This window comes from Phyllostomus hastatus, unplaced genomic scaffold (assembly GCF_019186645.2).
Source record: "Phyllostomus hastatus isolate PE091 unplaced genomic scaffold, TTU_PhHast_1.1 phas_contig_209, whole genome shotgun sequence".
Taxonomy (NCBI): Eukaryota; Metazoa; Chordata; class Mammalia; order Chiroptera; family Phyllostomidae; genus Phyllostomus; species Phyllostomus hastatus.
In genome coordinates this window covers 2199601-2222112 of record NW_025333735.1, presented here as the reverse complement: position 1 = coordinate 2222112, position 22512 = coordinate 2199601, and the positions used below count along the sequence as shown (strand labels likewise).

The 22512-nt window shown below is 38.1% G+C and overlaps 1 protein-coding gene across 1 annotated transcript in view; it reads left to right on the top strand.

Moving 5' to 3' along the window:
* LOC123816509 (calcium-activated chloride channel regulator 4-like) overlaps positions 1-11395 on the top strand; it is a 34097-nt gene extending 22702 nt beyond the window's left edge. The window contains exons 8-14 of the mRNA XM_045835512.1: positions 590-767; positions 2217-2323; positions 4747-4962; positions 5561-5828; positions 7753-7923; positions 9970-10203; positions 10568-11395. Coding sequence (XP_045691468.1) covers positions 590-767; positions 2217-2323; positions 4747-4962; positions 5561-5828; positions 7753-7923; positions 9970-10203; positions 10568-11022 — 1629 coding nt within the window. The 3' untranslated portion in view covers positions 11023-11395. The remainder of the gene's footprint in view (positions 1-589; positions 768-2216; positions 2324-4746; positions 4963-5560; positions 5829-7752; positions 7924-9969; positions 10204-10567) is intronic.
* Positions 11396-22512: the final 11117 nt, after the last annotated feature.

Genomic DNA, 22512 nt, shown 5'->3' with positions numbered 1-22512 from the left:
CTGACTACCACCAATATACTTGGTTTTGTGCTTGTTACTTTTAGATATAAAATAAAAGTTACATAACAAGATTCTTAACCTTGACCTGTTTAGAACTTTCTATATCCTTTTTCTATAAGCATACTGAGGGTTCCCTAATTTGAAATCTTTAAGATATTTTTAATATTCAAGTGGTTTCATAATGCATTTAGCTGTCTATGCAACAGATTTTATATACTGAAGGCTTGTCACACAAGGTCTGGTCAAAGAAATGAGAAATATTTAACGCTACTCTGCAATTACATTTTTAGTGCCTGGTTGACCTGACTTCCCCAGACTGAGATGTCATTGTTATTTAACCCAAGTAGGGTGTTCCAAAGCCCCGCTCCCATGAAACTTCACTTGAGCAAATATTCTCTGTAGCAGATGGACAGAAAATACAATCATGTTTAACTTCCCTTAGGGGTTGTTGATTGCAGATTCTATAATTTGAAAATACAAGCTATCCCTTTTTTCTGCACATTTTTATTTATTTTCTCTGTACATCTTTTTTCTAATTTCCTGTAAGTCTATTTCACCTAGGAATATTTTGTATTTATGCTCTGGTTAGGTAATTGGAAAAAAGTACTCCCAAACAGATGGGTCTGAAATAGTGCTGCTGACCGACGGGGAGGATAACACTGCAAAAAGTTGTGTTGATGAAGTGTCAAAAAGTGGAGCCATCATTCATTTGATTGCTTTGGGACCAGATGCTGATGCAGCAGTCACACAGATGAGCAAAATAACAGGTAAAATATGGCCTGTATATGCCAGTCCTTTAATAGCAGTGTGTAAGTGTAGAGACTGACAACTTAACTTCTTTTGAGCTCTGAAGGCACTGTGCCAGGAGCTAGGGACCAGAATTAAACCAGACCTGATCTCTGTTTGCAAGGTGCTCAGAGTCCAGCAGACTAGAGTGACTAATAAATCTACTAATCAGATAGCATAATCAGATAACATTCCTGCATAACAGGGGGACTATCTATGAGACAAGCCCTAAGTGAGCAGAGGAAGCCATTAATTCTCCCAGGGTTGTATAAATCAGGGAAAGAAGGCATGAGACGCCAGGCGACCTCTGAGCTGGGCCTTGAACAAGACGTTGAATTTCTCTGGAGGAAAAGGGGTAGAACAGATGATCAGGTCATGAGTAGAAAAGTCATGTTGTGATGATGATGCAGGGCACATGGAGGGGTAGTAAGAAATCCATGAAACCAAAGTTTACTTAGGCTGCAGGTGTAGGGGGGAAATAAGATTAACAGAGGCTCAGGCTGAATAGATCTAAATAACAAAAAGGTTCTAGATAAACATTTACTCTGGCAGCTATTATCTTAGATACAGAGACTAATGATAAAAATGGATTACATGTTTTCAGTGCCTTCTTAAATATAGTAGAGAATACACAATATAAAACTTTATGATATCAATTATTACAGGGCAAAAGTAGGTTTACAATTGGGAGTACTTGGGAGAATGTGAAACATACAGTTTACTTCTGTATTATTATTTATTAATTATTGCATTATTTTCCATATGGACAACTGTAAACCTACTTTTGCCCCACCCTGTATATTGAGTTGGTTTCTAATGTAACCAAACATACACTTGCTTTTTAAATGCTTGGTTGTATAAACTCCCATAGTTTCAAAGTGCTTCCATGGTCTTTGTAAACTTTATTTCTATCCCAATTAGCCCTCCAAAGTACTACTTTTGGAGACTTGTCTCCATTGCTTACTGCGTTTCTCTCCCCTCATTACCAGCTGTTGTCAGGCTACCTCGATATAGCAGCTCTTTAACCGTCCAAGTTTTCTGATTCTGACCCACTGTGGCTGGAAAATCTCAAAGCCAGCACTGTTAAGAACTGTATCATAAAGTGAAAATGAGGAATTTTTTAAAGGGATTGTGTGAAGTCTGAGAGCTTTAATATATGGAATTATAACATCTTTTCTTTAGATTCTATGATTATTTAATGCATTTCAACCACCTGAGATTTCTACAAGGGAAGTATAAAGGTAGCTTACACTTTCTGGTTATCATACTTTCAAGTTAATATTTTAGAGTTATTCTTTACCTCTATCTGGTTTGGTTATATTTTAATAATATATACTAAAACTATTGTTTTATTTACCATTACCTTAAACTTACTAAGTTGTGGTAAGTACTTATTAGAGAGCAGCCTACTTAATGTATTTACATTTTAGGAGGAAGACATTTTCTTGCCTCAGATAACGCTGTGAACAATGGCCTCATTGATGCTTTTGGGACCCTTGCATCTGGAAACACCGCCACTTCCCAGAAGTCTCTTCAGGTCTGAGTTCCTATTCCTCAGGTTTTTGTGTTTGCATTTAGTCATAAACAAGAAAATTACCTTGGTTGTTACAAGTTTTGAGTTCTGTATATTTCACAAAGTAACTTGTTAATTAAACGAAAACTTAAGTATAAAATACAAATTATTCTTTAGATATGGCCAAATTAAATAGTAAAATAATGAAGTAAGTAGTAAAATAGCAGACATTTTTTCTTTTTCTTCTCACATAGTGTTGGGTTGCAGGATAACATCAAAATGTTAAATTTTTCCATTAAAAACTAGACTTTGTCCTATAATATAGCATCCACTTTTCTGTGAATGCTTAAAAAACTACCATACTTCTAAGATTTCTCACACCCTACATTGCTGTGAAATAAATTGAAATTAGATGAATTAATTCAAGAACATGGTTTGCAATTGGAAGAAAAGTATCTTGGAAAGAAATTTATCTGAAGAAATAGAATGAATAATCATTACACATCTAAAAAATTTAGGGGTTGCCTTAATGTCTTTGACCACTCTTTTCACTGGCTTTCTATTTTATTCACCTCTCCTCTGAACTCAACTTCTGTTTTCATCCAGATTTAAATAACACCCTCATTTTCTGTTACTTAGACTCAAAATCTTTGACTAAGCTTCAATTCTTTATTCATGGCTCATGTGAAATGTCAACACAGTCTATTTCCTTGACAGTGTTTTTTTCCAAAATTCTGTTTTTATCCATATCAGTTCCCACCAAGTCTGTCATGTCACCATATGTGAAGACTTACCTTCCATCTTCCCATTTTTAGATCACTGCCTACATTAAAACTTGACATGATCACCTAAAAAAAACCTATTTTCCACTAGTCTCCAACAATGAAGAGCACATAGATTATAAAACACAGGATTAGGATTCTATGAGAAGATTGATATAGAGATCTGGTTTGTAGCTTTACATGGCAAACAGATTAAAGAGTGGTTTGGGATCCAGCCTGGCAGTGTATGGGGAATAAACTGAAGGAGAATAAAACTAATTTCTGAGGGTTTCACTCTGGTTGTCTTACAAAACAATGCTACTACTGTCTAAAATTGACAAGTAAAGAGGAAAAATTGATTGTGAGGATATTATTTTGTGTTCTGTTTAGAATTTAGTCATTTTTAGTGGACAGTGGGACATTAAAATGGAATATTCCAAAGAAATTTTAAATATAAGAGCAGGATGTGGAAACTCAGCCATAGAAGAGACATTTGCAAAGAGGAAGTGCCCAAAGCTTTTTAGATATACTTCATACACTGTAGGGAAGGGGCAGAAAGGTTTTGTTCCCCCTCACTTAAAATGGCAGCCAGAATACACAGGAGAGGGTGCATCTCACTCCTTACTCAGCTATTTTCCCTACTACTATGTAGCCAAAGGCTTCTAACTTTCCTACACTTTCCTGATGGAGAGTCTAAAAAAGTCACTCACTTTCAGACTTAACTGGATAATAACACTTTGTCCACTCAAAGACATGTCTACCTAACACAGGACTGGGGTTTTTGTCACTGCAATGACGTTTCAATGGTAGAATTCACTCTCTTCTCTCAGCACTGATATGGAGGTATATTTGGCTGAAGACTGGGTTGGAGCAGAACTGAAATTCCCCATCATTTTCTGAAATGACACATCTATGGAAAGCACCTTCTTGGTCAGTAGATAAAGTCTGCTGTGCTTGACGAAGAGCCATCCACAAAGACATGAGAAACTTTCTTTGAGGCTCCTCTCAGAGAAAGGTTCTAATGTTTGCTTCTCAAGATTGAAACCTTCATAAACATCATTTTGCCCTCTTTGCACTCCTCTTGGACTTGTTTATTGTCAAGGGTTACTCACTCTTAAATGCGCAAAAAATTATTTGAAGATTTCACACCAGAAAAAAATAGCCTTGAGTGCTGAACCTAGGATTTGCTAGTCTTGGCCTTACTGAGTCTCTACTCAAATATTGTAGCCACCATCAATAACTCTTTTCCTTTAGGTCATCAAGAAGTTGGTTAAACTGAGGGTAATTTACACACACACACACACACACACACACACACACACACACACCCTACAGCTAGTTCTTCCTTGACTTTTAGCACTCTTTAGTGCTAAAGTCTCAGGTGGGTGTTTATGAAACATTTGAGAAAAAATAATATGGCCATGTCTCCAAGTGCAAAACACATTCTCCTATTCTAATGCTTTTATTATTCTCTGTCCTTTTCTCCGACCCTATGTTTCCATACCTTCTACCTAACAACTGTCATAGCCCAGTCAGCTTTCAGACAGATCACAAGCCTAAGGAGATATGACCTATATAAGCTTGTTCTCACACCAGGCCAGAAACTAAAAACTATGTTTTAAAAACAATAAAGAATAAAATTACTCTTCTCTGCAGTCATTAATTTTTAAATATGTATTTATACAGCTTGAAAGTAAGGGATTAACACTCAGCAATGATATTTGGATGAATGGAACTGTAATAATTGATAGCACTGTGGGAAAGGACACATTTTTCCTCATCACGTGGGAAAGACAGTATCCCATCATTTCTCTCTGGGATCCCACTGGAACATCAATGGGAAATTTCACAGTGGACCAACGCTCCAAAATGGCCTATCTCAGTGTTCCAGGAACTGCAAAGGTAAGCAATGAGCTTTTTGATTCCCACACAAATCTGTTTCATAGCTTAAAATATATTATCTAATATCATACATACAAGTACCAATACTTGTGTCATCTTCAAAATTAAGATAAAATATAATGTACTTTCTATGCCGGTATGGTCCTGAAAATTATGGGGCAAGAAGAGGAGGAAAGCAACTTATACATTAGAAGGAAGGAACAAGGGAAAAATGTAGGTAGACTAAGAATAACCTTGAGGAGGCAATGCAGGGAGTCTGTGAAACTTGGTGTGCAGGTAGTCATTCCTTATTAGCTCTATCATAGAATCTGTGAAATCTGAGGTCAAAAAATAAAACCAAAACCACTGCAAACTTTTTGAAACTTACTTTCCCCAGCTAAGATTTCACAAGGTTTGGACACCATGCATGACACTAGCCAGGATGCCCTGTCCACATCACCTCAACTCTCATCATTTTACCTCAAAAAACCCTCAAAAGAAATCTCAAAATCTTGTTTATTCTGCATCACATTTCTAAGATTTATTTTAGAGTTGAATCATGGAAATGCAGAAAATAGTTTGATCTTGGATACTTACTATATTTCCATTGAATTTTTAGGTGGGTGTTTGGACTTACAGCATTCAAGCCAAAACAAACCCAGAAACATTAACTATAACAGTTAATTCTCGGGCAGCAAATTCTTCTGTGCCTCCAATCACAGTGAATGCTAAAATGAATAAAGACTCAAACAGCTTCCCCAGCCCAATGATTGTTTATGCGGAAATTCTACAAAGGAATATACCCATTCTTGGAGCCAATGTGACTGCATTCATCGAATCAAACAGTGGAAAAACAGAAGTTTTAGAACTTTTGGATAATGGTGCAGGTAACTTACAGGGTTTTTTTAAAGAATAAGCTTATATTTTCATAACTCAGGATATGCTATGGGTACAGTGGCAGTGTGGGGGAGTGAGAGATACCAAGAGAAATGATGCAGATTATAGATGAACAGCAGGAACAGCAGGAAATTCTATCTGGGTAAAACCTGCAAAGTGGTTAGCAAATGTCTTGTACATAATAACACTCACTAAATGTTATATGTCAGCATTATTGTTTGTCATCGAGACTATCAATGTCTATCACCAAATAGAACCTATCACAATAGAGCTATCACCAAATAGGTCTCATTCAAGCAACTGAGGACAGTATTAAGAATTCTGAACAAGTGTTTCTTAGGGGCACATCATCAAGTTTGGCCAGAGAGAGTGAAGCTCAACAGCCATAAGTGGTTAAGTGGTAGAACCTGGGTCCCCAGCAAAGAAGGAAGGACAGGCAAGAGTAATTCCAAAACTGCACATATAATCCTGGAAACTGAGGCCCAGGGGCAGGGAGAACTGCCACAGGAGAAGAGGGGACACCACAAGGGCATCAGATACACTTTCCTGCCAGGTCTGACTGGCAGGAAACAAGACACAGCACTGGCCATGCTGTCTCCATGGTCTCTATGGATAAGTGGTGCTTGAAGACCTTTTCCATAGACTCTGGTTTATTCTGGCAACTGAACCATCTTTTGAGAGGTGAGTGAGTAAGGGAAAAACCAGTCTGATAGACATCTAAATTATCACAGAATTTCCATCAGTATCATGCACAATGTAATTAATTCAGTCAATTAATAATCCTATCATCAGCAAGAGTTGGCCCTTTGAAAAACTTAGAAGGTAAAATTATTCTTTGGTTCACCTCAGTGACTTCACCTGATATGACAGTATTTTCCTCAACTCTCCTCTAATTCTTCCTTTTCCCCTACCCTTTCCACGCTACTTAAAACTTATGGGTGTCTTGTGATTTCTCAAGATTTTTACCAGGTGGTTACTCAGCTAATTTGGAATGCCTTTACCTAAAGATATGTTGGTCACTGTCAGTGACTTGAGAAGCAGGGGTTTTAAACTTCAGCTAACAAAGGAACCACCTGGAGAATTGTTATAACACATCATGCTGGGCCTTTCTCTAGAAAGTCTAAGAAATTTGCATTTCTAATACAATCCAGAGAGATGCAGATACTGTGGGTCCAAGGACCTCTTTTCAAGAGCCTCTGTCTTAGAATGTTAATGCCCTGAGGACTGTGTTTGAAATTTAATGAATAAATTCAGTACTTGTAATACCAAGAAATATACTTGTGATACATACAGTTCTCCTAAAGTCCCCCAATAGTTTATTCTAACAATGGATGGGTCTTTCCACTATCAGGAACCAGGAAGTTCATGGATCAAAGAGCAAGAAGCGAAGATTAAAAAAAAGGAGTAGCAGAAGATTATGTCAAAATAAGTAATTTATAGGTGATTATAGTGAGAATTAAGTCTTATGCTAATATACTTTCTCTCTAGTGGAGAGCCTTCTGACTTGAACACAGATGACATAATTGTGTTTAGATAAAGTAAGAGCTGCAAACCAACCACTTGGCTGAGAAATCCTAAGAGTACTACAATAACCTGCATATAAGTTGATAAAGTGAAGGTATTTATTATGCACACATCAGTATCAGTGTGTATATTTGTGTAGTATGTATATTACAAAATAATATATAATTTATACATGTGTTATATGTAAATCTATAGATCATAACTCAAGGATATCAATTTAACAATATACTGGTTGATAGAGTGTAATGGAAATATTCCCCAAGGGGTCAGTCACAAAATGGGGAGCCCAATCTAGGCAATAGGCTTACAAAGGCCGTGTGCTTGACTCTAAAAATGAATACATGTCTCTTTCTTTACACTAATAATTTACTCCTTCATTTCTATAACAAGGTGCTGATACTTTCAAGAATGATGGCGTCTACTCCAGATATTTTACAGCTTATTCAGTAAATGGCAGATATAGCTTAAAAATACGGGCTCATGGAGGAGCAAACGCCGTCACACGAAACTTAAGGCATCCACCAAACAGAGCTGCATATATACCAGGCTGGGTAGTGGATGGTGAGTAACTCATGATCTCTGAAATCCAGTGCTGGCTGGAATAATCATGAGTTGACATGATTAAGACTTCAAACATTTTACAACTCAAAGTATAGCTTTTCCCATTTCTGGAATGAAGGTCTCAGTCATACTGGGGTTTGCCTTCAAATTAACCTATGCTGTTGTTGACCGGAGAGACCTGGTTCTTGCTGACACATGTAAAGAATTAGATATCAGCAAACCTAGTAGTATGTAATCAGTTTATTAGTGGTCTGCTTCCATGGAAGAGAACAAGACTGGGTAGAGTAGGGGGTGAAAGGCAAAGTTTCAGGGCAAAGTGGGGTGAGAAAAGCAAGAGAAGCTGGAGAACAGGGTGGCAAGCCCCTGGGCAGCCTGAGGCCAGGTAGCCAGAGGCCCTGAGCCCCTGAAAAAGAGAGAGTCCTTTGTTCTCAGGACTTACATAGTTGGTGGGATAGGAGGGAAACAATGTTACATATTGATTAATGGGTAAATGTGGCTCCAGCTTTCCTGGGGAAATGTGACTACCCAAATTTAGGGATGAATGGGGGTCTATCAGTCCGAATCCTTATCTTGCTCCAGACTCCATTGGGTCATCTTGTTGTAAAACAAATACCTGACAGGAGGCAGTTAATTTAAATTTGGGGTACTTTCCAAAAATTATTTATGGGCTCTTTCTGTATAAGTATCAGGGACTCCCTTGTAAAACAGATAGTGACCAGAGGTAGGCAGTTAACCAAAGTTGTTTTATGGGCTCTTTCTTTGAGCACCAGGGACCCTCTCCCACATTCAGGACTTGGGATAAAAGCACAATTTCAAGGCTTTTTTTCCCAGATAGTGGAAATGTTATATAAAATTTTAAGGACTTGTTTTCCTTGCTAATACTGTGTTTCTTGTGATATTGAAACACCTGGCAATATTATTAGAAAAGGCTTAGGAGTTAGCATTTGAGACTTGTCTCCTTCCTCCTCCCTGCCTCGGTTTACTGTTCATTCTACCTAATTGGTAAAGGGTGTTTCCTGGCAAACAGGGTGATAAATGCTGGCCAGTGACAGTATTGCTGTCTCAGAGTTCTTCCTATGCTGTCTCCTGCTTCACTCTGGTACAATGTCTGTCGTCTAGTAAGCATTCAATAAATGTCAGCCATTATATTAATTTAGAGCTCCTTACCTATAGCAATAATAACATGCCAGAATTTCAACTAAGGGTAAAGGAAACAGGCTAATTTGTTATGTACTTAAGCATAAACCAGTGGCAGAATTTATTTTTTAGATTACATAAAACATACACAAATGGGTAAATATTTATTTTGAATATTTTTACTAAGTCAAAAGAACATATGTATTGAGCAAAGTGGTGATAAGGATTAAGAATGCAATTTTGTTAATTTTCCCTTGTCTTTTATCTTGTGACTTTTAGGGGTTTTCTGTTGACAATTGGAATATAACTTGAAGTATTTGTTCCTTAGCACCTGCAACAGGGAGGAAGGAAGAACCTGGCACAAGTGTTTAGAAGGGAACTGGTAGTAATTTCCCCAGGCTTATTCCCAGCTCAAAGAGAATTTGAGAAATAAAGAAATTCCTTTTTTCAAAAGCATATATTGAATTGTATAACATTATTCCCATTCAGGGAAGCCTGGTCCTTATCCATTTATATTCCACAATATCCTAGTCAGAATGCTAAAGAAAACAAATTCTCTCACCAAAGGGATGCTTATAACTTTGTTACCAAACTTAGTAAAATGTTACGTGAATATATATATGGAGGGGCTAAAGTAGGGTTACAGTTCTTCATATGGGAAATAATACAATAATTAATACTACAAGAATAAATTTGTTTCACATACTCACAACTGTAAACTTACTTTTGTCCCATTCTTTGTATATATTATATATTAAATATAGTATATATACTATACATATACTATATATTATATGTAGTATATATACTGTATACACACATATAAAAGCAGAGGACAAGTGGGATGGGGATTAATTTGAAAATACTAATAGGTTGTGTTCGTTGTAACCAAGGAAACTTTTAATGCAGGGGAAATTGAAAAGAATCCACCAAGACCTGAAATTGATGAGGATACTCAAACAAACTTGGAGAGTTTCACCAGGACAGCATCTGGAGGTGCATTTGTGGTTTCAAATGTTCCAGCAACTCCTTTGCCTGACATGTACCCACCAAGTCAAATCACAGACCTGGAGGCCACACTTGATGGGGCTGTGATCAGGCTGACATGGACAGCACCAGGAGACGATTTCGATGTTGGAAAAGGTAAGGATGAAGTGTTATGTGGTGTTGACTAAGTGGAAGATGCTCATGCAAAAGCAATGGTAAAAGGGTGTATTGGAGGAGAACAATTTTTGATGGATAATTCAGTCATATATTAATTTTATAATGATGTATTTTTCAATCAATCAACTATGACGCATTTTAACTGAACCCACTTTCAAACAAAGAAGGTAGCAATGGCAAAGTTTAAAAATGATACTTCTGCTTATATTGAAACATTAGTAAGCCTTTGGATATGAGTACAAACTTGGCCTCACTAAACAATATTTTGAGGAAAGTGAATCAAAAAGGAATTTAACATGGTGTGCTCTAGTTTCTAAACTTCATTTACATGTTTCTTCCTCAGTTCAACAGTATATCGTAAGAATAAGTGGAAATATCCTGGAACTAAGAGACAATTTTGATGATGCCCTGCAAGTAAACACTACTGAGCTGTCACCAAATGAGGCCAACTCCCAGGAAAACTTTGCATTTAAACCAGGAAATATCTCAGAAGAAAATGCAACCCACATATTCATTGCCATTCAAAGTGTGGATAAAAGCAATTTGACATCAAAAGTATCCAACATTGCACAAGTAGCTTTGTTTATTCCTCAGGCAAACCCTGATGACATTCCTCCAAATCCAGGCCCCGATGGAAATCCAAGTCCTGATGGAAATCATCCTAATTCTGGAATTAACATTTCTTCTTTGGTGTTGTTAGTGGTTGGGTCTGTAGTAATTGTTAGTATTATTTTAAGTGTCACCATTTGTATCTTAAACAAGAAAAAAAATTCAAGCAGACCTAGAACAAGGTTCTAGAACACACCAACAGTAGAAGTGAAGAATATTTCTGAATTTTTAAATTTACTCTGTGTAATCACAAAGTCATACAAATAATTGAAGGAGTTCTAGAAGGGATACTGTAAGTACAAACATCCAGGGGTATTTGAAAAATTGTAAGTCAGTACTAAAGTTTAATCAGTTTATTTAGTCATTGTTTTGTCTATCAGAAAAAGTGATGAATAAAAACCTTTTTTACATTAATATCAGGTTGTGTATTATCTGGTAGAACAGCTGTCTACAGTAGTACTTCAAATTTCATAAAAATGTTAAAAATTGTCTGCGTGAATACTCAAATACAAGTGTAAGAAAGCAAATAAACTCTATTTGAATAAAAATGAATTTGGTCTTAGAAGTTTTAGGTGTAATTTAATGTTACTGTATTCATCCAAAGTTTCCAGTTATGCACTACTATGTGTAATATAAATAAGGTCAAGTTCACTGCAATTCATTGACACGAAACTACTAGCAAAAACGTCAGCTACCACCTGTCAAACCCATCTCTCTTACTCCAGTTCAGTATAATCACATATATTTCAGATAAAAAAGAAAACTAAAATTTTAAAAATATTTAATTATCACTGAGTCATAGTCTATAAGTCACAACCATAGTAATGAATGAGATCAATTAAAGAGAGAAAGTAGGTTGGGAAGAGCAGGTTCACATGGTCAGCCAGGGCCAGGCCTACAGAGACCCTAAAGATGCAAACAAAATGAAACACAGAGCATGGTGCCCAGAGAATTTTCATTCATGCAGTAGGTGGACTTAGGAGTCCAAGATTACCAGCATATGGTTACCTGCTCTTCCAATTAGTGGTCACCTCACTTTGCACAGAGAGTTTCACCACCATAATTCAAATCCCTGAGGAACCTGAGAGGCAAAAGATCAGCATCCATCATTTGCTTCCTTATCTATTATAACCTTAGCAGGAATTATTTAAAGGTCTGAAAGCCATATAAACCAAGTCCTGGGGTCACTTTTACCATGTAAACATAGAACAGACTTTTTGACCTGACATAATTAATTTGGTATGATTAGCAGGATTGACAAAAAGGGCCCTGTGTTTGAAATTGGAAGTAGTAAAGAAGCAAGGGAAGAGGAAATAAGTAGGAGACCCCCAACTACTGGTGTGGTTGAGTAGTCTCATAGCAATCTTTGGAAAACAAGGTGTGCAGTAGGGCATTTGGACACAGTGCTGTAGAAGGTCTATTTGCACATGAATTCCTTTAGTGACAGGTGAACCTGGGGAACATGAAGAAAAGGGGTAAGTGTAGGACACCTGGCCTTTTACTGAGAGGGAAATAAATGCCTAAAATTGGGTGTTGGCAATAGAAATAATTCACAACAGCTAGATTTTCCTTGTGTCCTTCCCACCCCACCCCCAACCCCAGCTCTACTAAAGCCTACCAGCCTGGTTATAATTACCCTCCCAGATACTTCAGTCCAATGCTCATGTGGGTCTCAGTAATGGGCTCTCCCCTCCAGGTCAGGCATTGGTTTAGATCTATTTCTAGGACTGCATCTAGTAGTTAATAGTGAATTAGTAAGATTCAGAAAAATAACTGAATGATTACATTGTCATAGTCAGTGTTGAAATGACACTCCATGTTCAAAATTAATAAGAATTTCAAGATGGCAACAGCAAAGTATTAATCCAAGTATAGGGACCCTCTAAGCATGGGGTTCTGTACAAATGCATAGATCTCATGCCCACTAAGCCAACCTCTCTCACTATGACACAGGATCTCTCATTCTTAGGCTGTGAGGTGCTTTTCATTTCCAGGAAAGCCTCTTGCCACCACCCCTCCACTTTCAAGTCCTGCAGTCACATGGATGATTCATGCTCATCCTTCAGCTCTTAGAAGAGGTGTCACTTCCCTGAGAAGTATTTCTCAACTCTCCCAGTCCCCCTCTGATGGGATAAAATTCCTTGCACTATGCTGCTGGTGGAAAAGGGGTGCTTTAACAGGATCACAGGGAACACATTTTGGGAGACTGACATATGGGAGGTTAAGGTTATATGGTAAGACTCATTGTAGAAGCAAAATCAAAGGACTGCCCACAGGTTCCCACTATTCCATCTCCATCCATCCCACCATGGAAAAAGTTCAGACCTGTCTTCATCAGCCTGAGAAATAGGGCCTCTGTCTATGTCTCTGTCCTCATCCAGGTAGCTGTCTGTGCTCCCAGCTATACTCTGGCTGGCTGTGTGCCCAAGGTGGTCAGACCTGGGCTCCAGGGCCACATGGCTGCTATGGAGAGAAAACACACGAGCAAATGGGATGAGTGTGGTAGGCGTGTGCAAGAGAAAGACAGAAGAGAGCTTTGTTAAGCTTGGGTTGTATTATCTTGGGATTGGGAAGAAGTAAGTGTCAATTCAAGCTAACCAGTCAACTTCCCAATCTTTCATGGGCTTCTAATGTGGTCACCCCTAACCAATCTATTTCCCTGACCTTCTGGAGTTCTGTGTCCCTTATCCAATCCAATCCTTTCCCCAGGCTAGATGGACAGGCTTCTGTAGTTGCCGTCTTAGTTTCTACTGCACATGCCTTAAAGTAAAATTAGTTCCCCCTTCACTGTCTTGACTTCCACTTGGCATGAGCCCAGAAGAGGAGTGTCCCCTACTGTTTTTATTCCTCTCTGGAATGATCCTTCCTGCCTGCCTTGGGTAATTAGGTCCTAAGGATGAAAGATGCCCTGGGAAATGTGCGAAGCTATAACTTTCTAGTGAAGCAAGCTTATTATCTAATTCAGATCCCAAGTTTATTATGCTTAATAATGTTTGATTCCCTTTTCTCCCTTCCTTTATTAATATCCAGCTACCTATACTAACAACATCACCTCATTCTTACCTCTGGGGTAACACAAACTTCTGCATTTCAATTGAGAATTTATTTCTACTTATCTCCCTCCAGATAGTGAGCTTCCTGAGGGCAGGAGACAATCTCCTATCATCATATTACCAATGCCTATCATATTGCTCAGTGAATATTTGTTAAATGAAAGCATGAAATGTGTCTTCTCCAGAGTATCAGTCATAAGGTATCACTCCCAGAGCTGACAAAAGGACCACAAAAAAAGTAAAAAAGTACCAGTAATAACCTTACTTTATGAGTTTAAATCACAGGAATATAATAATATACCTCTTGATAGGAATGCTGAGTTATCCCATCTAGTGAGGAAAAAGCATCTTGAACTACATCCTCATTTTTATTGCAATAACAAAGTTTGGCTTAACATGTCCTCTTAATTAAACTCCCAATTAGCCTTCAGCCTCTATTTAGGTTGATTCAAATTTTATATGAATTTACTTCCGCCTAGCATACTTCTCCAATCCCATTTTCCTCTACGGCCCTGTTTACACCTGCACAGGCTTTACTTTTATCCTTCAAATCAGTTTCAAAAATATCAAGGCCTGACTCATTCAAAAGCAGCTAAAAACTTACTTCACACTTGAGAAATGCAGCCCCTCCCTGCCCTGCTGTGTCAGCCTGCCACTCTTCCTGCTCTCCTACACAAACAGCCACACTGACCCACCCAGCTGCCTGCTCTCAAAGCCAGAAGTCATTTTTTATTTGATGTTTCTGTCTCCTCTACCTGATTTTTTCATGGCTGACTCTTTTTCAGATCTGTTTAAATATCACTTCAGCTATCCCTGTCAACCCAGCCTTAAGCAGCAACTCACTCACCATAATATCTTTCTTTACAAAATTCTCTTATAGCTTTTAACACTACCTGATACATTTTAATTTTTAATGGACAAGTAGGATGTTTGTTGTTTATTTTTCCTGTGAAATATAAATTCCGTGACAGCAGTGACCTGCTGGTTTTCTCACTTTATGACCTAAAACTCATCCTGCTACATAGTAAATTCTCAATTATTGACTGTTGAATGAAGAGATAAGGAATAATAAACTGGTTATTTTATGTATGTTCTCTACTATGAGAACATAAAATCAGGCCAAGGAGAGTTATTTAAAGTATTTATATTATGTAACACCTTATTTATATCTTTTCCTGCCCCTCCCAGAGCATAGCACAGGCAAACCTTGGCTTCCGTCATTTGCTAGATGTTTTCACCAATATATTCATGCAATCAGAACCATTATCAGGACAAACACATTACCAGCCTCCCAGATATCCCCTTTCTGCTCTCTTTCAGTCACTATGTCCCCAAAAGATAAATATTATATTGACTTCTCATACAATAGATTGTTTTAGCTATTTAGGTATTCTACACGAATACAATCATATACAACAATTTTTGTAACTGACTGCATTTACTCAGATAGGTATGTGAGATTCATCATATTGGGGTTATTTGTATTTTGTTGAATCCATGACATATACGCTTTTTGAATTCAATATTCTATCATTAACATTGAAATGTGAATGGATATATACATGCATCATACATGAATGTAACAGAATTTATATAAAGAAATGTAGAATCTTATAATTTTGTACTTAAAAAATGTTCTCTGAGATGGACATTCTTATAGCTAAGTCTTAATTTATATTTTTAACTAATTCGTTACTCTAAAAGTAAATTCTCAGAGTTTCTGGCCAATACGGTAATGGCTCACCTCTTCACAAAGTGACATCAAAATTCAACTAAAATATAGAACCACCATCACTCAGGAACATCAGAAACCTACTTGAATGGAAGTCTGACAACTACAAAATCCAGTAGAATGAAAGTCTGACAACTTTGGAATTGAAGAAACCACATCATCCAGAATGGTAAGAGGGGTGCTGACACAAAATGGGCTGACCCCACATCACGTGGATAAAAATTTAGGAGGGATATCCCAGGAGCAAGGAGTCCCAGACCAATACCATGCCCCCCAGACCAGGATTCAAGTGCATAGGAAGATAAGTCCCCACAACTTCTAGCTGCAAGAATAAGCAGGGATTTAGTGGGTGGAGGAAGCTGCTAGAGTCCTAAAGAGTCCCTCTATTAGGAAATGCACACATGGATTTACCTACTCAGACTGGCTCCCACTGAGCTCCAGCACCAGGATGGTAGTTTGAAGGGCAGCAGTGGCATATAGGGAGAGACTGAAGTGTCTGGCATCAAGGTGAGCAGAGGCCATTGTCCCTTTGCTGACCCTTACATACCAGAGAGCTAGTAGGCTGGTGCCATATCTGAGACTCCATCAACCTGGCTAACATTGTGTGACCCACCTTGGACATCCAAGGAGACTCCACCCCACCCAATTTACAGGCCCAACTCAAGCTGCTTTTCCATAAGAATGGCTCCTCTTGGCTCCTAAATCCTATCAAGCAAGCAACAGCTGGCTTCACTAAACCCTAGTGGCAGCCAAATTAGAGTCACAGCTTGGCTTCACCTGGGAATCTCCAAGCACAGCACAAGTAGCAGCCATTCCAGATTGCTTTATAGCTCAGGCAGTGTGCCCCAGGCAAAACACAGGTGGGGGCTGAACCTGACCTGTACCATCCTGGAAACCCCAGGACCAGCACATCCAGTGGACAGCTGCAGACCATGTCAGAGCACCACCACACTGCCCCTGCACAGCTGATCCTCCACAGATGGCAGAGGTTTGTGGTGACTGGTCATAGCCAATGGTTACAGCTGACTGGCCTGAGTAAATCCCTCCCATTGATCTGCCAACAGGAACCAAGGCTCAGTACAAGAGGAGGCTATACTCAGCTCACAAGAAGGACACACCTGGAGTACCCAGCTTAGGTGATAGGGGAAGCATGCCACTGGACCCTACAAGACACCTACTACATTAGCCCACACTACCAAGACACGGAGTCTAAGTAGCTGTGCCCAATACATAGAAACAAACACAGGGAGGCTGTCAAGATGAGGAAACAAAGAAACATGGCCCAAATGAAAGAACAGATCAAAACTCCAGAAAAACAGCTAAATGATGTGGAGATAAGCAATCTATCAGATGCAGAGTTCAAACCACTGGTTATAAGGATGCTCAAGGAACATAGTGAGGACCTCAGTAGCATAAAGACCCAGTCAGAAAAGAAAGACGTGCTAAATGAAATAAAGAACAATTTACAGGGAAACAACAGTAGTCTGGTTGAAGCCAAGAATCAAATCAATGGTTTGGAACATGAGGAAGAAAAAAACAGCTATGCAGAACACCAAGAAGAAACAAGAATCAAAAAAAAAATGAGGATAGTCTAAACAGCCTCTGTGACAACTTTAAGTTGTCCAACATTCACCTCATGGGGTGCCACAAGAAGAAAAGAAAGAGCAAGATATTGGAAATCTATCTGAAAGAATAATGAAATAAAACTTCCCTAATGTGCTAAAGGAAATAGACATGCAAGTCCAGGAGGCACAGAGAGTCCCAGACAAGATGGATGCAAAGAGACCCACTCCAAGACACATCATAATTAAAATGCCAATGGTTAAAGATAGAGATTCTTAAAAGCATCAAGAGAAAAGAAGTTAGTTACCAGATGGTTGCCAGATGGGAGGCAGCAGGGGGAGAATGGGTGAAGAGGTGAGGGGGTTAAGAAGTACAAACAGGCAGTTACAGAATAGCCATGGACATATAAAGTACAGTATAGTAAATGGAGTAGCCAAAGAACTTACATGCATGACCCATGGACATGAACAATGGTGGGGGACTGCCTGAGAAAATGGGAGAATGGTGGAGTTGGGCAAAGAGGGGAAAATCAGGACAACTGTAATAGCATAATCAATAAAATATATATATATACTTTTAAATGGAACTGCCTCATGACCCAGCAATTCTACCTCTGTGTATATACATAAAGAAACCCAAAACACTAATTCAAAAGAATATATGTACCCCTATGTTCACTGCAGCATTATTTATAAGTCAAGATATGGAATCAACCAATGTGCATATCAATAAACAAGTGGATAAAGAAGTGGTGGTGCAGCCCTGGCTGGCATAGCTCAGTGGATGGAGCGCGGGCTGGGAACCAAAGTGTCCCAGGTTCGATTCCCAGCCAGGGTACATTGCTGGGTTGCAGGCCATAACCCCCAGCAACTGCACATTGATCTCTCTCTCTCTCTCTCTCTCTCTCTCTCTCTCTCTCTCTCTCTCTCTCTCCCCCCCTCCCTTCCCTCTCTAAAAATAAATAAATAAAATCTTTAAAAAAAAAAAAGAAGTGGTGGTGCATATATAGGATGGGGAACCAAAAAAATTTATTTACAAAAATTTCTGTATTTCTACTTACATGTTTACACTTTAGTCACCTTCTAGTACTCTCTTTGATGCAATACAACTACAGAGACTTTTTTTCTACTGCTGAGAACAGTCTTTGAACTCACCAATTTTGATATCTTTTAGTGTTTCTGCCATTTTTTTTCACCTCTTCCACATTGGCAAAACACTTCGTTTTGGGAATATTTTTTCATCCAGTGTGAAGGGTGCAAGGCTCAGAGTGACAAAGGGTGAATAGGGAGGATGTGGCAGAGAGGTCATGCTGTTTTGTGTGAAAAACTGCTGAACACTCAGCACAATGTGGACAGGTGTGTTCATAAATCACCCATCATGAATTAGGCAAATGTACTGCAAGTCTTTAAAAAAATTCACTGAAGTTGAGCAGCCTCTCACAGTAATGCCAACCAGGACACTGACAGAGAAGGGTTCCTAGAATACTCACCTGTACAAGAGGCCTGCCCTCAAGAAGATAATTCCACTTTTTAGGGGTCACCCCTCATACAATGGAATATTACTTGGCCATTAAAAAGAATACACTCTCACCATTTGCAACAGCATAGATGGTCCTAGAGGGTATTGGGCTAGGTGAAATAAGTCAGTTAAAAAAAGAAAAATACCACAGAGTTTCACTTATAGATGGAATCTAAAGAACAAAATTAATGAACCAAACGGAAACAGACTCATAGATGCAAAGAACAGACTAATGGTTGTCAGAGGAGAGTTGAGTGAAAAAGATAAAGGTATTAAAAGTTCAAATTGGAAGTTACAAATTGGCAAAGTACACAATAGGGAAAATAGTCAATAATATTGTACAAACTATGGTGCCAGGTGGGTACTTGAAATATTGGGGGAATCCCTTTGTAAATTATATGACTGTCTAACCACTATGTTGTACATCTGAAATTAATATAAAATTATATTGACTGTCAACTTTAATTAAAAAAATGAAATTTTTAAAAAGAGAAAAATGCAAACCTAGCAAAAGACAATAAATGCACAAATGATATACACAGAAAAAAATGAACATTTATATTTTCCATTATGCTGTTCTTAAATCTATTCAATACTATGTCTAGAATTTTATATCATGAAACATATTATATATACTTTTAAAATAAATTTTCTAAATAAATAAAACTCCTGATATCATCTTGGGTTTCTGGGAGCTATATAGTTCAGGCAATAGTGGAATATCACAGGCAGGACTGTTCAAGGATTTACTGAATATGGTCACGAAAGTGCTGTCATCAGAGTGAGGCTGTTGCTGCTCAGCTGGCTTTTAGAGGCATTATGTCATAGTAGAAGGTGTCATTGATTCACTGGAATGAGTAAAAAATCTGTTCTGTTGCTACTTTTTACTGTGACCAAAGATCATTTCATGTCTCCCTAAGGAAAAAAGAATTTGTTATTGTCAAAAAAGATAGAAAATTTCAACTGTGTTTAGGACATGTCATGTTTGAGATACTTATTAGTCATCCCAATAAAGATGTCAAGAAAATATTAGGCTACATCAATCTGGAATTTCCAGTGCCTACACAGCAAGTCGAAGAGTCATCAGCCCATAAATGGCATTTATACCTACAAGACTGTATGAGATTATGTTAGGCAGGGAATATAGCTAGACAAGGAGTCCTGGGTGGGCAGTACTTTCCAAACTTCCAAGATCAGGCAGAGTAGAAGGAAACAATAAAAGTGTTTGGGAAACATTGACCACAAAGTCTGAACAGATATACTAAATATTCTATAAGGTATTTATAGAAGATATTCAAGTAGTTAAAAGGGTAGAATTGAAACAACTTACTTTTAAAAATTCTAAGTATTCAATTGTAACCTTATCTCAAAGAAAATGTTTATAAAATGAAATTTAATGATATTGAGTGTCCACTCCACATCTGGCATTATATAGGCAATGGTAGAGTGACATGAGTAAGGAAGTTTCTCTCACAATGAAATTTTGTGTTTATCCTTCCATTCATTCTATCAAGAAATACTTAGCAAATGCCTTTAGGCACCTGACATATGCTTAATTAATAGAGATATAACTGTGAACAAGACAGACATACTCATGAAGTCTGATGGAAAAGATAGCATTGAACACACCACTTTAGTGTATACAGTGTTTGGGGTACTTTAATCAGACAGAATTAACCTGATCCAAAGGTCACAGAAAGTCTCTGGAGAAACTATAATTTCACCTAAGAGTTAAGCAGTGAGTAGAAATCCACCATGAGGGTAGAAAGTAGTCTCCAAGGCAAAGAGATAGTGTGTGCAAAATATTTGAGAAAAGGGGCTCAGATCATTGAGAAATAGACTAGTCCAGGTAGCGTGGGAAATGAGAGTAAAGAACTAAGAACTGGGTTTTAGTGTGGTGGGGACCTTACAAGTCTCACTAAGGATTTTGGATTTGATCACAAAGTAACTGGGAATAACATAATCAGAACTTGTTTACAGAAGCTCACTATTGTAGGAGATTTAATAAATTTATTAAAATTGTGGTAGGATCACAGAAAAGGGAAACATCAACTGGCCTGGTAGCCTTCCCAGAGAAGAAACATTTGAATCGGGCTTTGAAGATTAGAAGAGATTCTACCAAGGAGCAAAGGAGAAAGGGAATTCCTAAAAGTGGGAACAATGGCAAAGGCATCAGCATATAAAAAGAGCTAGGCATTCTGAGGAACAGGAAAAAAAACAAGAAGTACTGTGGCAGAAAGTGAAGAGAAGACAGTGGAAAATATGGCTAAGAGGCACATCCCTAATATTTATGTACAAATGGTACAATATAGAAAAAATGCCATATGTTTAAATATTTAAGTGTTATAACTCATGCTAACAAACTATTATATAAAATTTGTTCTCAAGAAGAAGTGAAGGCTATGCAAAGTGAAATAAAGGAAAATGTAGAGGGAACCAACAGTGATGGGAAGGAAACCAGGACTCAAATCAATGATTTGGACCAGAAGAGAGAAATAAACCTTCAACCAGAACAGAATGAAGATACAAGAATTCAAAAAAATGAGGGGAAGCTTAGGAACCTCTGGGACAACTTTAAACATTCCAATATCCAAATCATAGGGGTTCTAGAAGGAGAAGAGGAAGGGCATGAAATGGAACTTATTTGAAAAAGTAATGGAGAATTTCCCCAAGCTGGTGAAGGAAATAGATTTCCAGGAAGTCCAGGAAGCTCAGAGGGTCCCAAACAAGTTGGACCCAAGGAAGCACACACCAAGGCACATCATAATTAAGTTACCCAACATTAAAGATAAGGAGAGAATCTTAAAAGCAGCAAGAGAAAAGTAGAGAGTTACCTACAAAGGAGTGTCCATAAGACTATAAGCTGATTTCTCAAAAGAGATCTTACAGGCAAGAAGGGGCTGGAAAGAAGTATTCCAAGTCATGAAAGGCAAGGACCTACATTCAAGATTGCCCTATCCAGCAAAGTTATCATTTAGAATGGAAGGACAGATAAAGTGCTTCCCAGATAAAATCAAGTTAAGGGAGTTCATCATCACCAAGCCTTTATTATATGAAATGTAAAAGGGACTCATCTAAGAAGATTATCAAAAATATGAACTGTAAAATGACAACAAACTCACAACTATCACCAACTGAGCCTAAAAACAACCTAAGCAAACAACTAGAACAGGAACCGAATCACAGAAATGGGGATCACATGATGAAGGGTTATCAATGGGGAAGGGGAGGAGGGAGAATGGGGAAAAACGTACAGGAAATAGGTCACATAAACAGTCACATAAATAGACAGGAGAAGGTTAAGAATAGTATAGGAAATGTAGAAGCCAAAGAACTTGTATGTATGACTCATGAACTAAAGGGGGGGGGGTGGGAATGTGAATGGGTGAGGGTGAACAGGGTGGAGGGAAATAAAGGGAGGGGGAATGGGACAACTGTAATAGAATAATCAATAAAATATATTTAAAAATATAATAATTACTAGTATCTGGGATTCCCACTAGATCAGAAGCAATTTGAAAAATGTAGTGATCCAAACCTAATATTATATGTACTCCAGCCTAGCAGTGTGCCTGATAAATCACAAGTATCCAGTCACTAAGTTTGTTGAATAGGTGAATAAATAAATGAACAGATTAATAAATTAGAAAAATGAGGAAAATATTCACAAATTCAGAGCATGAATACAGAATGACACTCCAAAAGTGATAGCGTCAAGAAGCAAAGAAAGGAGAACTCTGAGAGAGCATCTACACAGAAATGAACCTACCAGTTCACTGTATCCTTGAATTTCAAGACTATGTAACAGTTGGT